General features: G+C 57.0%; 1 protein-coding gene across 1 annotated transcript; it reads right to left on the minus strand.

Annotated features, from left to right (window-relative positions):
• Positions 1–1,447: 1,447 nt before the first annotated feature.
• Positions 1,448–9,982, minus strand: LOC137463798 (SLAM family member 8-like). Its single transcript, XM_068175197.1, has 6 exons — positions 9,910–9,982; positions 5,374–5,715; positions 4,264–4,560; positions 3,605–3,724; positions 2,426–2,517; positions 1,448–1,618 (listed from the first exon to the last, which is right to left on the minus strand). Exons 1-6 carry the CDS (start codon positions 9,980–9,982, stop codon positions 1,490–1,492), a joined length of 1,053 nt encoding a protein of 350 aa, XP_068031298.1. The 3' UTR covers positions 1,448–1,489.
• Positions 9,983–13,441: the final 3,459 nt, after the last annotated feature.

Genomic DNA, 13,441 nt, shown 5'->3' on the forward strand with positions numbered 1-13,441 from the left:
ACCAGCCAGGGACCCTCAAAACCCCCAAATCCAATCCCCAGTCGGGATCCCCCTCCCCAGAGCAGTCCCAGGCAGGAATTGGGGACAAACCCGAGGGTTTTGGGGCTGGAAAGGGGAAATCCGTCCCTTTGTGGGGTCGGGGGGTCCCACGGTGCCCGGGCCGGGTTTTGGGGTTGGAAAGGGGAAATCCGTCCCTTTTTGGGGTTGGGGGTCCCGCGGTGCCCGGGCCGGATCGGGGCGCGGGTTTTGGGGTCGGGGTTTGGCACACGACGCTTCACAGCCCTTCCAGGGGGTCCCGGCGCTGCGGGGCCCTGCGGGGACAGGCCCCGCTTTTGTGGGGTCGGGGGTCCCCAGAAGGGAGGAGACCCCCGCGAACGGCCCCGCTTTTAGGGGCAGCCCCCTCCCCAACCCTTTAATTCCCTTTTTGGGGCCGTTCCCCCTCCCCAACCCCTTAACCCCGGCTCTTTTGGGGTCCCTCAAATGCCCCTTTTCAGGGACAGCCCCTCCCCAAAAAAACCCTTTAAGCCTTTAACCCCGGCTCTTTTGGGATCGCCTTTTTTGGGGCACTCCCAACCCTTAACCTGGGCTCTTTTGGGGTCCCCCAAATGTCCCTTTTTTGGGGCACTCCCAACCCTTAACCCCGGCTCTTTTGGGGTCCCCCAAATGTCCCTTTTTTAGGGACACCCCAACCCCTTAACCCTGGCTCTTTTGGGGTCCCACAAATCCAAAAAAAAAACCCCTTTAACCCCTTAACCCCGGCTCTGGGGTGACCCCTTTTTTTGGTGACACCCCAACCCTTTATCCCTCACTCTTTTGGGGTCCCCCACATGTCCCTTTTTGGGGACAGTCCCTCTCAAAAAAAACCCCTTTAACCCTGGCTCTTTTGGGGTCCAGGGTGTCCCCAAATGTCCCTTTTTGGGGACACCCCGACCCCTTAACCCCGGCTCTTTTGGGGTCCCCCAAATGTCCCTTTTTTGGGACACCCCGACCCCTTAACCCCGGCTCTTTTGGGGTCCCCCAAATGTCCCTTTTTGGGGACACCCCGACCCCTTAACCCCGGCTCTTTTGGGGTCCCCCAAATGTCCCTTTTTTGGGACATCCCAACCCCTTAACCCCGGCTCTTTTGGGGTCCCCCAAATGTCCCTTTTTGGGGACACCCCGACCCCTTAACCCCGGCTCTTTTGGGGTCCCCCAAATGTCCCTTTTTTGGGACACCCCAACCCCTTAACCCCGGCTCTTTTGGGGTCCCCCAAATGTCCCTTTTTGGGGACACCCCGACCCCTTAACCCCGGCTCTTTTGGGGTCCCCCAAATGTCCCTTTTTTGGGACACCCCAACCCTTTATCCCTCGCTCTTTTGGGGTCCCCCAAATGTCCCTTTTTGGGGTCGGCCCCCCCCAAACAGCCCTTTACCCCTGTACCCCTTCCCCCGCGGCAGTTTTGGGGTGTCCCCGAGCGTGCCCCGTTTTTGGGGTCCCCTCACCTGCGGCCCTATGTCACCTCCTCGGCCGCGTCCTCCGGGGCTTTCTGCTCACCGGCCCCCGGGGAGGCTTTTGGGGCCGCGGGCTCCGATTTTTGGGGTTCGCTGGGCTCCTGCGGGGCCTCGGGGGGGCTGGGACCCTGCGGGGCGAGATTTGGGGTGCCCCCTCGGTTTTTGGGGTCCCCCCGCGGTTTTTGGGATTGCCGAGGTTTTCGTGGTTTTGGGCTTCCCGAGGTTTTGGGATTCTCATGGTTTTTGGTATTTCCGGGGGTTTTGTGGGGATCCCCCCACGGTTTTTGGGGTCCCCACGGTTTTTGGGATTCTCACGGTTTTTGGGGTCCCCCTTCGGTTTTTGGGATTCCTGAGGTTTTGTGATTCTCGTGTTTTTTGGGATTTCCGTGGGTTTTGTGGGGATCCCCCCACGGTTTTTGGGGTCCCCACGGTTTTTGGGATTCTCACGGTTTTTGGGGTCCCCCTTCGGTTTTTGGGATTCCTGAGGTTTTGTGATTCTCGTGTTTTTTGGGATTTCCGTGGGTTTTGTGGGGATCCCCCCATGGTTTTTGGGGTCCCCACGGTTTTTGGGATTCCCGCAGTTTTGGGGTTTCCCTCCTGGTTTTTCGGGACTCCCGCAGTTTTTCGGCGACCCCTCTGTGGGTTTTTGGGATCCCTGTGGTTTTCTGGGATCCTGATGGGTTTTTTTTGGGAACTCTCCCCCGTTTTTGGGGACCCCTCCCGGAATTTGGGGACTCCCGTGGCTTTTAGGGACTCCTGTGGGTTTTGGGATTCCTGTGTTTTTTAGGACTCCTGCGGTTTTTTTAGGGTTTCCTGTGTTTTTTAGGATTTCCCGTGGTTTTTAGGACTCCCGCATTTTTTTTTAGGATTTCCTGCATTTTTTTAGGATTTCCGGCAGTGGTTTTGGGGTTCCCCCCGGGTTTTGGGGTCCCGACCTGGTCGTTGCCCTCGGGGGGGCTCCTGCAGACGATGTCGCTGTACTGGGGCTCCCCGGGGCTCTCCTCAGGCGGCGCCGTTGGCGTGGCGGCTGCGGGGAAAAATCGGGGAAAAAACGGGGAAAAAAATGGGGAAATTGGGAAAAATGGGGGGAAAAAGTCCAGGGAAATGGGAAAAAATCCAGGGAAAATGGGAAAATTTTGAATTAAATGGGAAAAATTGGGAAAATAGGAAAAAAAGGGGAAAATGGGAAAAAACCCCAGGGGAAATGGGAAAAAAATGGGGAAAAACGGGGAAATGAGGAAGCAGGACAAGAAAATGGGTGAGTGGGAAAATGAGAAGAATTGGGAAATGGGAAAAGAGGAAAATGGGAAAAATGGGAAACAGGAAAACTGGGAATATGGGAAAACGGGAAAGCAGGAAAATGGGAAAAGGAGAAAAGTGGGAAAACCAGGAACTGGGGAATTGGGAACTGGGAACTGGGGAATTGGGATTGGGGATTGGGAACTGGGGATTGAAAACTGGGGATTGGGAATTGGGGATTTGGGAACTGGGGATTGGGAACTGGGAATAGGGAATTGGGGATTGGGGATTTGGGAACTGGGGATTGGGATTTCAGGGATTGGGGATTTGGGAACTGGGGATTGGGATTTCAGGGATTGGGGATTTGGGAATTGGGGATTGGGATTTCAGGGATTAGGGATTTGGGAACTGGGGATTGGGAGCTGGGAACTGGGAATTGGGAACTGGGAACTGGGGATTGGGAACTGGGAATTGGGGATTTGGGAACTGGGAACTGGGGATTGGGAACTGGGAATAGGGAATTGGGGATTGGGGATTTGGGAACTGGGGATTGGGATTTCAGGGATTAGGGATTTGGGAACTGGGGATTGGGAGCTGGGAACTGGGAATTGGGAACTGGGAACAGGGAACTGGGGATTGGGAACTGGGAATTGGGGATTTGGGAACTGGGAACTGGGGATTGGGAACTGGGAATAGGGAATTGGGGATTGGGGATTTGGGAACTGGGGATTGGGATTTCAGGGATTGGGGATTTGGGAACTGGGGATTGGGATTTCAGGGATTAGGGATTTGGGAGCTGGGAATTGGGAACTGGGGATTGGGAGCTGGGAACTGGGAACAGGCCATTGGGGTCTGGGAGCTGGGGCTGTGCCCACCTGCCTCGGCCGCCTTCTCGCTGTTGACCCTCCAGCACCAGAAGGCGCCGCCCAGGCTCACGGCCACCAGGATCAGCGAGAGCACCACGTAGCCCGAGGTGGAGAAGGCCGACTGTCCCCCTGCCCGCGAGGGACACGCCGTGCCACCCGGCCGTGCCACCTGCCGTGGCACCCAGTGTGCCACCCAGCCGTGCCACCCAGTGTGCCACCTGGCTGTGCCACCCAGCCGTGCCACCCGGCCGTGGCACCCAGTGTGCCACCCGGCCGTGCCACCCGGCCATGCCACCCGGCCGTGGCACCCAGTGTGCCACCCGGCCGTGCCACCCGGCCATGCCACCCGGCCGTGGCACCCAGTGTGCCACCCGGCCGTGCCACCCTGCCGTGGCACCCAGTGTGCCACCCGGCCGTGCCACCCGGCCATGCCACCCGGCTGTGGCACCCAGTGTGCCACCCGGCCGTGCCACCCGGCCGTGCCACCGGTGTGCCACCCGGCCGTGCCACCGGTGTGCCACCTGGCCGTGTCACCGGTGTGCCACCCCAGCAGTGTCACCTCAGCTGTGCCACCCTGGCCATGCCACCTCATCCGTGTCCCCCCGGCCGTGCCACCCCCGGCAGCGTCCCCGTGTCGGCCGTGCCCCCCGGCCGTGCCCGGCGCTCACCTCCGCCCTGGCACAGGCTCTGCAGGTGGAACAGGGCGACCTTGTGGTCGGCGGGGTTGCTGACGGTGCAGGCGTAGGTGACGTTGGTGGCGGCGGGCGGCAGTGCCACGCGCAGGGTGGTGCCGTCCGGGGACAGCTGGTGCCGCCCGGGGCCCGGCTCGGCCCAGGCGAGGCTGTCGCGCCGCCAGGTGACGTTGACGGCGCCGCGGCCGCTGCCCTGGCACTGCAGCGTCAGGTTGCACCAGTCCAGGGTGCTGGCCAGCAGCTGGCTGCGCGTCCGTGGGCTGGGCACGGCCTCTGCCGCCGGGAGGGCACCAAGAACCCACAATCACCCAAAACCACCCCAAAATCACCCAAAATGCCCCCCGAGGCACGGCCTCTGCCGCTGGGAGGGCACCAAGAACCCAAAATCACCCCAAAATCACCCCCGAGGCACGGCCTCTGCTGCTGGGAGGGCACCAAGAACCCAGAATCACCCAAAACCACCCCAAAATCCCCCCGAGGCACGGCCTCTGCTGCCGGGAGGGCACCAAGAACCCAGAATCACCCAAAACCACCCCAAAATCACCTTGAGGCACCCCAAAACCACCCCAAAATCCCCCCGAGGCACCGCCTGTGCCGCCGGGAGGGCACCCAGGTGGCACCGGGACCCTCAGCCCCCGCTGGGGCTTAAACCGCTCCAGTGACGGGAATTTGGGATCCGTGCCTCAGTTTCCCCATCCTGAACCCGCCTTACCTACATGATTAATTAGCTAATTAATTAAGTTAATGAATCAAGCCCCACCCACCGTAGACAGGCAAGCTGAAGGCCTGCTCATCCACCAGAGCCGGCTAAAACCACCCCAATCCTGCTCCCTGCCTCAGTTTCCCCACCAAAAACCCAACTCAATTCACTGAATAACTAAGTGAACAATTAACTAATCAATTAATTAACCAATTAAACAGGCCCTGCTCACCGTAGACGGACGGGCTGAAGGCCTGCTCGTCCACCAGCGCCGGCTTAAAACCCCAATCCTGCTCCGTGCCTCAGTCTCCCCACCAGAAACCCAACTTAATCAAATGAATAACGAACTAATTAACTAATTCATTAAAAACCCAAGCCCCGCTCACCGTAGACGGACAGGTTGAAGGCCTGGTCGTCCACCAGGGCGGGCTGCAGCTTGATCCTGGCGCCGAAGACGCCGCTGTCGCCGCGCTGCAGCTCGCGGAGCCGCAGCGCCGTGCCGTTCACCATCTCCAGGCGCCGGCCGAAGCGGTCGCGCGGGTCCGGCCGCTCGAAGCCGCCCGGGCCCACCTCGGCCACCTGGATGGTGGCGCCGGTGCCCGCCGAGAAGCTCCACTCGATCTCCTTCACCGTCTGGTTGGGCAGGAGCGCTGGCGACAGCAGCACGGAGCCACCCAGCACGCCGTTCACCTGCCGGGGCGCGGCGCGGGCCTGCCCGAACAGCAGCTCTGCGGCACAGAAACGGCACCGAGAGCGTTTGGGGACGTCTGGGGACATTTGGGGACCGTTTTGGGGACGTTTTGGGGATGTTTTGTTGGGGGTGGCAGCAGCACGGAGCCACCCAGCCTGCCCAGGAGTGACCAAAGAGCAGCTCTGGGGCACAGAAACGGCACCGAGAGCGTTTGGGGACATTTGGGGACTGTTTTGGGGACATTTAGGGGACGTTTTGTTGGGGGTGACAGCAGCACCTGCTGGGGCATGCCATTCACCTGCCGGGGCGCGGCGCGGGCCTGCCCGCACAGCAGCTCTGCGGCACAGAAACGGCACCGAGAGCGTTTGGGGACGTCTGGGGACATTTGGGGACTGTTTTGGGGACATTTAGTTGTAGGCGACAGCAGCACTGAGCCGCCCAGCACGCCGTTCACCTGCCGGGGCGCGGCGCAGACCTGCCCGAAGAGCAGCTCTGGGGCACAGAAACGGCACCGAGAGCGTTTGGGGACGTCTGGGGACATTTGGGGACCGTTTTGGGGATGTTTTGTTGGGGGTGACAGCAGCACGGAGCCACCCAGCCTGCCCAGGAGTGACCAAAGAGCAGCTCTGGGGCACAGAAACGGCACCGAGAGCGTTTAGGGCATGTCTGGGGACATTTGGGGACATTTGGGGACGTTTTGGGGACGGTTTTGGGACGTTTTGTTGTAGGTGACAGCAGCACGGAGCCGCCCAGCATGCCGTGACCTGCCCAGGTGTGCCCGAAGAGCAGCTCTGGGGCACAGAAACGGCACCACAGGGGGTTTGGGGACAAATGAGGACATTTAGGGACATTTGGGGACATTTAGGGAATTTGGGGACGTTTTGGGGACATTTAGGGACATTTGGGGACGTTTTGTTGGGGGTGACAGCCGCCCAGCCTGCCCAGGAGTGGCCGAAGAGCAGCTCTGGGTTCAGAAAATGTCACCAGAGGGGGTTTGGGGACAGCTGGGGACATTTTTAGGACATTTGGGGACATTTTTAGGACTTTTGGGGAGCATTATGAGAATATTTGGGGACATTTTGGGGATATTTTTAGGACGTTTGGGGACATTTGGGGCCATTTGAGGCCATTTGAGGCCATTTTGGGGACATTTGGGGCCATTTGAGGCCATTTCTGGGACATTTGGGGACGATTTGGGGACATTTGGGACCATTTTGGGACATTTGGGGACGTTTTGGAGGCATTTGGGGAGGAAGAGGAGGAGGAGCAGCGTCCTAGCAGCGGCCTGGGCCGGGTTCAGAGTTGCTCTTGTCGTTAAAAAAGAGGGAAAAGCTGAAATTTTGGGGGAAAAGCGGCCAAAAAGGGGAATCAATCCCAGGAGAGGAACTGCCTCCAAAAAAGAGAAGGAAAGACGGAAATTTTGGGGTAAAAAGCAGCTGAAAAGGGGAATTACTGCGGGTTTGGAGCGAGGTGTTGTCGAAAAAAGAGGGGAAAGCAGAAATTTTGGGGGGAAAAGAGCAAAAAAGGTGAATTAACAAATGTGGGGTCGCTGAGCCTCCAAAAAAGAGAGGGAAAGGCAGAGGTTTTGGGGAAAAATCGGCCAAAAAGGTCAAAAACTAAAAACTACAGGTTTGGATGTGGGGTGAACCCCAAAACAGAGAGGAAAAGGATGGAAATCGTGGGGGAAAATCGGCTAAAAAACGTGAATTTACTGCAGGAAAGGGGTTTCCTCAGAAAAAGAGAGGGGAAAATGGAAAATTTGGGGGAAAAAACGGCCAAAAAAGGTCAAAACCTAAAAGCTACAGGTTCAGATGCGGCCCCATCTGAACTCGGGGCTCTCACCAGAACAACGCTCCAGGAGAGACTGGGTGGAATTCCCAGCCAGAATTTCCAAAACCTCATTTTCTGCCTCAAAACGCGCCTCCTGCAAGAGCCCTGCGGAAAACCGAGAAGGGTTTTTTTTTTTTTTTTTTTGGGTTGAATTTCTGCAAATTTGGGGTTTTTTTGGGGGCAGAATTTCTGCGAAGTTGGGGTATTTTGGGGAGTAGAAATTCCACAAAAATTGAGTCTATTTGGGGCAGAATTTCTGCAAAATTGGGGTTTTTTGGAGTAGAATTTCTGCAAAATTGGGGTTTTGGGGACGGAATTTCTGCAAAATTGGGGTTTGGGGGCGGAATTTCTGCCCAATTCCTGCTCCCAGGAGCCAGGCAGGGACAAAACGCCAACATTTTGGGATTGGCGATTCCCCCCGGGGATGGGGCCTGCTCCCAGCCCCAGGGGAAGGTTCTGAGATTCCATTCGGGAATTTTTTAATTTTGGGTTTTTTTTTTTTTTTTTTTTTTTTGGCATTTCCTTGGAAAAATTCCGCTCGGCGCCGCCTCCCCCGCTGCTGGCAGCGCCCTCCCCCTGCCAAGCTGTCACCTGCGCCACCCCCGCGTCCCCTGCACCGGGAATTTCGGGATGTCGGGAATTTCGGGATGTCGGGAGTTTCGGGATGTCGGGAGTTTCGGGATGTCGGGAATTTCGGGATGTCGGGAGTTTCGGGATGTTGGGAGTTTCGGGATGTCGGGATTTCGGGAATTTCGGGGTTTCGGGATTTTCGGGCGTTTTTCGGGAATTTCGGGGCCAGCGGCTCCAGCCCGCTGGGGATGGGACGGGTCCCTCCCGCCCTGGAGACATTCCCGGTGTCCCCTCCCGGTCCTTGTCCCGGTTAAACCGGGGTTAAACCCGGGCGGCGCTCGCTGCAAGTCCCGTTTGGCCCGGGCTTGAGTCCCGCTTCTCCCGGGCTTGAGTCCCGCTTTTCCCAGGTTTAATTCCTGCTTTTCCTGGGTTTGATTCCCGCTTTTCCCGGGTTTGATTCCCGCTTTTCCCGGGTTTGATTCCTGCTTTTCCCGGGTTTGATTCCTGCTTTTCCCAGGTTTAATTCCTGCTTTTCCTGGGTTTGATTCCTGCTTTTCCTGAGTTTGATTCCTGCTTTTCCTGAGTTTCATTCCCGCTTTTCCAGGATTTGATTCCTGCTCATCCCGGCTTTCATTCCCACTTTTCCCCGGTTTTATTCCCACTTTTCCCCGGTTTTATTCCCGCTCCTCCCGGCTTTCATTCCTGCTTTTCCAACCCGACTTTAAAACAGGGAATTTTTGAGCTCTCGGTGAAGTTTTTTTGGGGGGTGAAGCACCCCCAGACCCCAGGAGAGGATGCTGAGAGCGAGGAGGGGCTGCGGAGGGGCTTCCCAAAATCCCCCGGCATTCCAAAATAAATCCCCCCGGTATTCCAAAATCCCCCCGGTATTCCAAAATCCCCCCGGTATTCCAAAATAAACCCCCCCGGCATTCCACAGTCCGCTCCCCCCCTGGATCGCCTCCATGCCCCCTCCCTGGCCCCGGCTCTGCAGACCCCGGGCGCTCCCCGAGCCTCTCCCGGGTTTTTCCCCTTTTTCCAGGCCGGGAAAAGCGGCCGGGGGGATTTGGGGCCGGCGGGAGCGCGGGCTGGAGGCTCAGCCCCTCCCGCGCCAAGCGCCTCCCCGCCTCAGCCTGTTTATCCCAGATTTTGATTTTTTTTGGGAGCACGAGGCTCTCCCGCAGCCTCGGCAGCGCGGAGAGGAGGGAGGAGGAAGAGCGGCATCCATCCCTGCTGCCAGTCCATCCCAAACCGCCAGAAATTCCCAAAAAACCAACTCCAGCCTGGCTTTTACCCCCGCGACTCTTCCCCCCCAGCCCGGCTCTGCTTTTCCTCGCTTCCCACGCTCCGGGCTGCGCTCCCAGCGCTCCAAATCCTGGGAATTCGCGTTTTTCCCACCTTTCCCCGGCTGATATTCTGGGGCATCACCTGGCGGCACCATCGGCGCCGGCCCCGCGAGGCCAATTAGTCCCTGAGGCTAATGAACGCCGCAATTGACCTGCTTGTCCGGTGGGACGTTTTTCCCGCAGGAATCCTCCCGGAGGGGATTTGCGGGAATTCTGGAACATTTGGGAATTCCGAGGGGATCCCTCGCTGCCGGCTTTACGTAAGGAGCCGCTTCCCAACCCCGGGGAGGGGTGGGGGGGGGAATCGCAGCCCCCCCCATAATAAAAAAAAAAAAATTAAAAAAACCCCCAAAAATCTGCGTCAGGAGGGGTGGGGAGACCCCGGCGGGTGCGGCATTCCAGAGCTTTCCAGGGATCGGGGGGGGCCCGTGGGGTCCGGCCCCAAACCCCGAGGGGGTCCCGCGGCTTTGGGGTCGCCCCCAACTCACCTGGGCCGAGCCCCAGCAGCGCCAGGAGCAGCGAGGGCAGCCGCGATTTGCCCCGGGGCAGCTCCCGCTGCATCCCTGCGCCGGTTTTATTTCTGGTTTCCCGGGAATCGGCTCGGCTCGGAGCAGGAATCAGCGGCCGGAGCGGCGAGGAGGAGGAGGAGGAGGAGGAGGAGGAGGAAGGAGGAGCGACCACCCCGGGGCGCGGAGCATCGCGGGGCTCAGAGCGAGCGCTTCTCCATGAGGGAAGATCCGGGAATGGGGGGAAAAATGGGAATGGGGGGGGGGGGAAAGCTGGGAATGGGGGGAAAATCCGGGAGAAGGGCGGGCGGGGCGCGGGCGGGGCGGGGGCCGCGCTGACCCCCGACCCTGCGGCATCAGCCCGGATCAGTGCCCGGATTAGCGGCGGCCGCGGCGGGCACGGCCCCGCGGAGCTCCCGCTGCCTCCCGGGGGAAGGCAGCGGGAAAATCCCCGCTCCCCGGGGGTCCAGAGCCTCCCCCGGCCGCCCGGGGCTCCCGCGGGTCCCGGAGCGGGGAAAGGCTTGGGGGACTGGGGCAAAAGGAGCAGCCGGAATCCCGCCGGGAGCTCCCGGTTTTCCAGCCGGGGTCGCTTTGGGAATCCAAATCCCAGATTGGGGTGGGGAGGGAAAATAAGGAATGTGGGGAGAGGGGCTCCGCGGCGGGGTTGGCACCCAAGGGGTTAATTCCAGCTTTTTTTTTTTTTTTTTTTTTTTTTTTTTTTTTTTTTTTCCTTTTTCTTTTTTTTTTTTTTTCCTTTTTTCCCCCCATTTTTTAATGGACACGGGAGCATCCAGGGGTCCCAAAAAGTCCCAAAAGATGAGGGGCGGAAAAGGGGAATCCTGGAGGGACTGGGCTCAGCGGCCTTTTGGTGCCCCCAGTCCCCCCAGGATTCCCCTTTTCCGCCCCTCATCCCCAAAAAAAACTCCTGGAAAAACCCGGCCCGGAGGGGTCCCGGCCGCCGCTGAAGGGTTAATTATAACGGCAATTAAGGGTTAATGAAGGGGGAAATGAAACCCCTGGGATTCCGCCGAAATTCCAGGGGGAGAAAGGGAAGAACCTGGAGCAAAACCCAGCCCGGGAAACTCGGGATGCAGAGAGTTCCTGGAAGGAAAATTGAAATTATTCCAAAAAAATTTTAAGGATCCTGAAGCGAAAGGGCGCAGGAAATTGGGAATGGGAATTTTTTTGGGATTTATTGGGATCAGAGCCGGGAAAAAACGGGAAAAACAAAAGGATCCAGGGGAAAGCGCATTCCCAGCGCCAGGAATATCCGGGATTTTTAGGGAATCCTGGAATAATTGGGGTTGGAAGGAGCCAATTCCATGGGCAGGGACTCTCCCATTGCCCCAGGATGCTCCGAGCTGGGATTCTGAGGAATTCTGAGGAATTCTGAGGAATTCCCGATTTTTTCCAGCCCCATTTCCTTGGATCGTGTCAGCAGGGCGATCCTGTCATGCGGAAATTAGGGAATTTTCAGGAATTTTCAGGAATTTTCAGGAATTTTCAGGAATTTTCAGGAATTTTCAGGAATTTTACATCTTAATTTTAAAGCATTTTAAGGAATTCAAGGCATTTTAAAGAATTATACGGGATTTTAGGGGATTTTCATGAATTTTCAGAGATTTTAGGGAATTTCCAGATATTCTAAGGGGTTTTAGGGAATTTTCAGGAATTTTCAGAGATTTTCAGGAATTTTCAGGGATTTCAGGGAATTTTCATGAATTTTCAGAGAATTTGAGGGATTTTAGGGAATTTTCAGGAATTTTCAGGCATTTTAGGGTATTTTCAGGAATTCCCGCTTTCTCCCAGCCCCGCAGATGGGGAAGGATCTGTGGGACACCCCCGGGATGGATCCATGGGGATCCATCCCAAATCCAGGGTTTGGGACCCCAAATCCAGGGATAGGAGCCCCAAATCCAGGGAACAGAGATCCAGGGTTTGGGACCCAAAATTCAGGGTTTGGGTCCCCAAATCCAGGAAATGGGGACCCCAAACCCCGGGAATGGGGACCCCAAATTGAGAGTTTGGAACCCCAAATTCAGGGAAAGGGACCCCAAATCCAGAGTTTGGGACCCCAAATCCAGGAATGGGGACCCCAAATTTAGGGATGGGAAGCCAATTTTAGGGATTGGAAGCCCCAGCCAGGGATGTGACCCCAAACCCAGGGGAAGGGGGGGACACCCCCGAACCCCACGGAACTGGGGGGGACCCCAAAACCCCCCCGGGCCCTGGGGCTGCTCCCCGAGGCCGCGGCGCTGCGGGGGCCGCACACGGGGGATCCAGGCGGGGCCAAAGGGGGGTTTTGGGGGGTTCTGGGGGGATTTTGGGGTTTTTTGTCGCCCCTGGGGGTCCCCAAAACCCCCGGGACCCCAACCCCCTTATGATGACGTCATGGGGATAAAGCCACGCCCACTCTGCTATGGCGGGAGGACAAATCTCGCGAGATCCCGCGATATTGCCGAGGTTATAAATACCCCCGCCTGGGGGACGCGGCCCTCAGAGCCCGCCCAGCCGGGGGCGGGCGCGGGTGGGGGTGGGTGCTGCGCTGCGGGCCCGGCCAGGCCCCGTCATGGCGGAGTTTGTGAGGGGAGCGGGGGGGTGAACGCCGGGAATTCGCACCGGGAAGTCGGGAATTCCTCCTTGGAACGACCCCGCGCTCCCCCCGTCCCGCTGTCCCCTGCCTCGGGGGTCGCTGGCCCTGGAAGAGCCGTGGGCGGGCGGGGGAAACTGAGGCACGGTGGATCCCGCTTCTCCATTTTTCCGTATAAAATCCTGGAAAAATCCCTCCCGATTCCTTCTTTTCCTCTTCCAGCGGCTCGCGGTTTGAGGAGAATTCCGATGGATTGAATTAATTGCTGGCGTTTTGTCACCAGGCCGGGGAAGGGAAGGGCTGGAAGGTGAAATTCCAGCGGGATGGGGGGGGAAAAAAAAAAAAAAAGCGGGAATTTTCCTTCCAAAAGCCAAATTCCGGATTCCGTGAGGGAACCCTGATTTAATTTTTGGATTAAAACCGTTTTTTATATGAAGGGAAGCGCGAGGAAGGATGAGGCGAGGGATTTGTGGTGAAAATTCCCGGGGAGTAAATGGGGATAAAGGCAGGAATAAATCAGATCAATCCCTGGAATAAATTCTTCTGGAAATCTGTTTTTTTTTTGTTTTTTTTTTTGCACCAAAACCTCTCCAGGGATTTGGGAACGCTGGAATTGTGGGAATTCCGGGTGGAAAAGGAAAATATTCCTCCCTCCTTCCATCCATTCCTCAATTCTCCCAGAAAAACTATTGAGGAATGACCAAAAATCCCCCTTTTTTTAGGTAAAACCCCCCAAAAAGTTAAAAGGAAAACTCGGAGCCGCTTAAATTTTTTTTTCCTTTTTTTTTGCCATTTATATTTTTATATATATATATATATATATATAAAAATTAAATATATATAATATATCGTGTTTAAGACTAAAAATATAGTACAGAATATTTAAAAATAAAAAAAAAAGAGGAAAATGGAACATTAAAAAAA

Source organism: Anomalospiza imberbis, chromosome 29 (genome assembly GCF_031753505.1).
Source record: "Anomalospiza imberbis isolate Cuckoo-Finch-1a 21T00152 chromosome 29, ASM3175350v1, whole genome shotgun sequence".
NCBI classification, from domain to species: domain Eukaryota; kingdom Metazoa; phylum Chordata; class Aves; order Passeriformes; family Viduidae; genus Anomalospiza; species Anomalospiza imberbis.

Bases quoted from the DNA above. Each gene is read 5' to 3' on its own strand.
- LOC137463798 (XM_068175197.1), bottom strand. From the start codon at position 9,982: ATGCAGCGGGAGCTGCCCCGGGGCAAATCGCGGCTGCCCTCGCTGCTC. The intron at 5,716-9,909 runs GTGAGTTGGGGG...TCTGTGCCGCAG, and splicing joins GCTGCTGGGGCTCGGCCCAG to AGCTGCTGTTCGGGCAGGCC. The intron at 3,725-4,263 runs GTGAGCGCCGGG...CCTCGCGGGCAG, and splicing joins GAGCCTGTGCCAGGGCGGAG to GGGGACAGTCGGCCTTCTCC.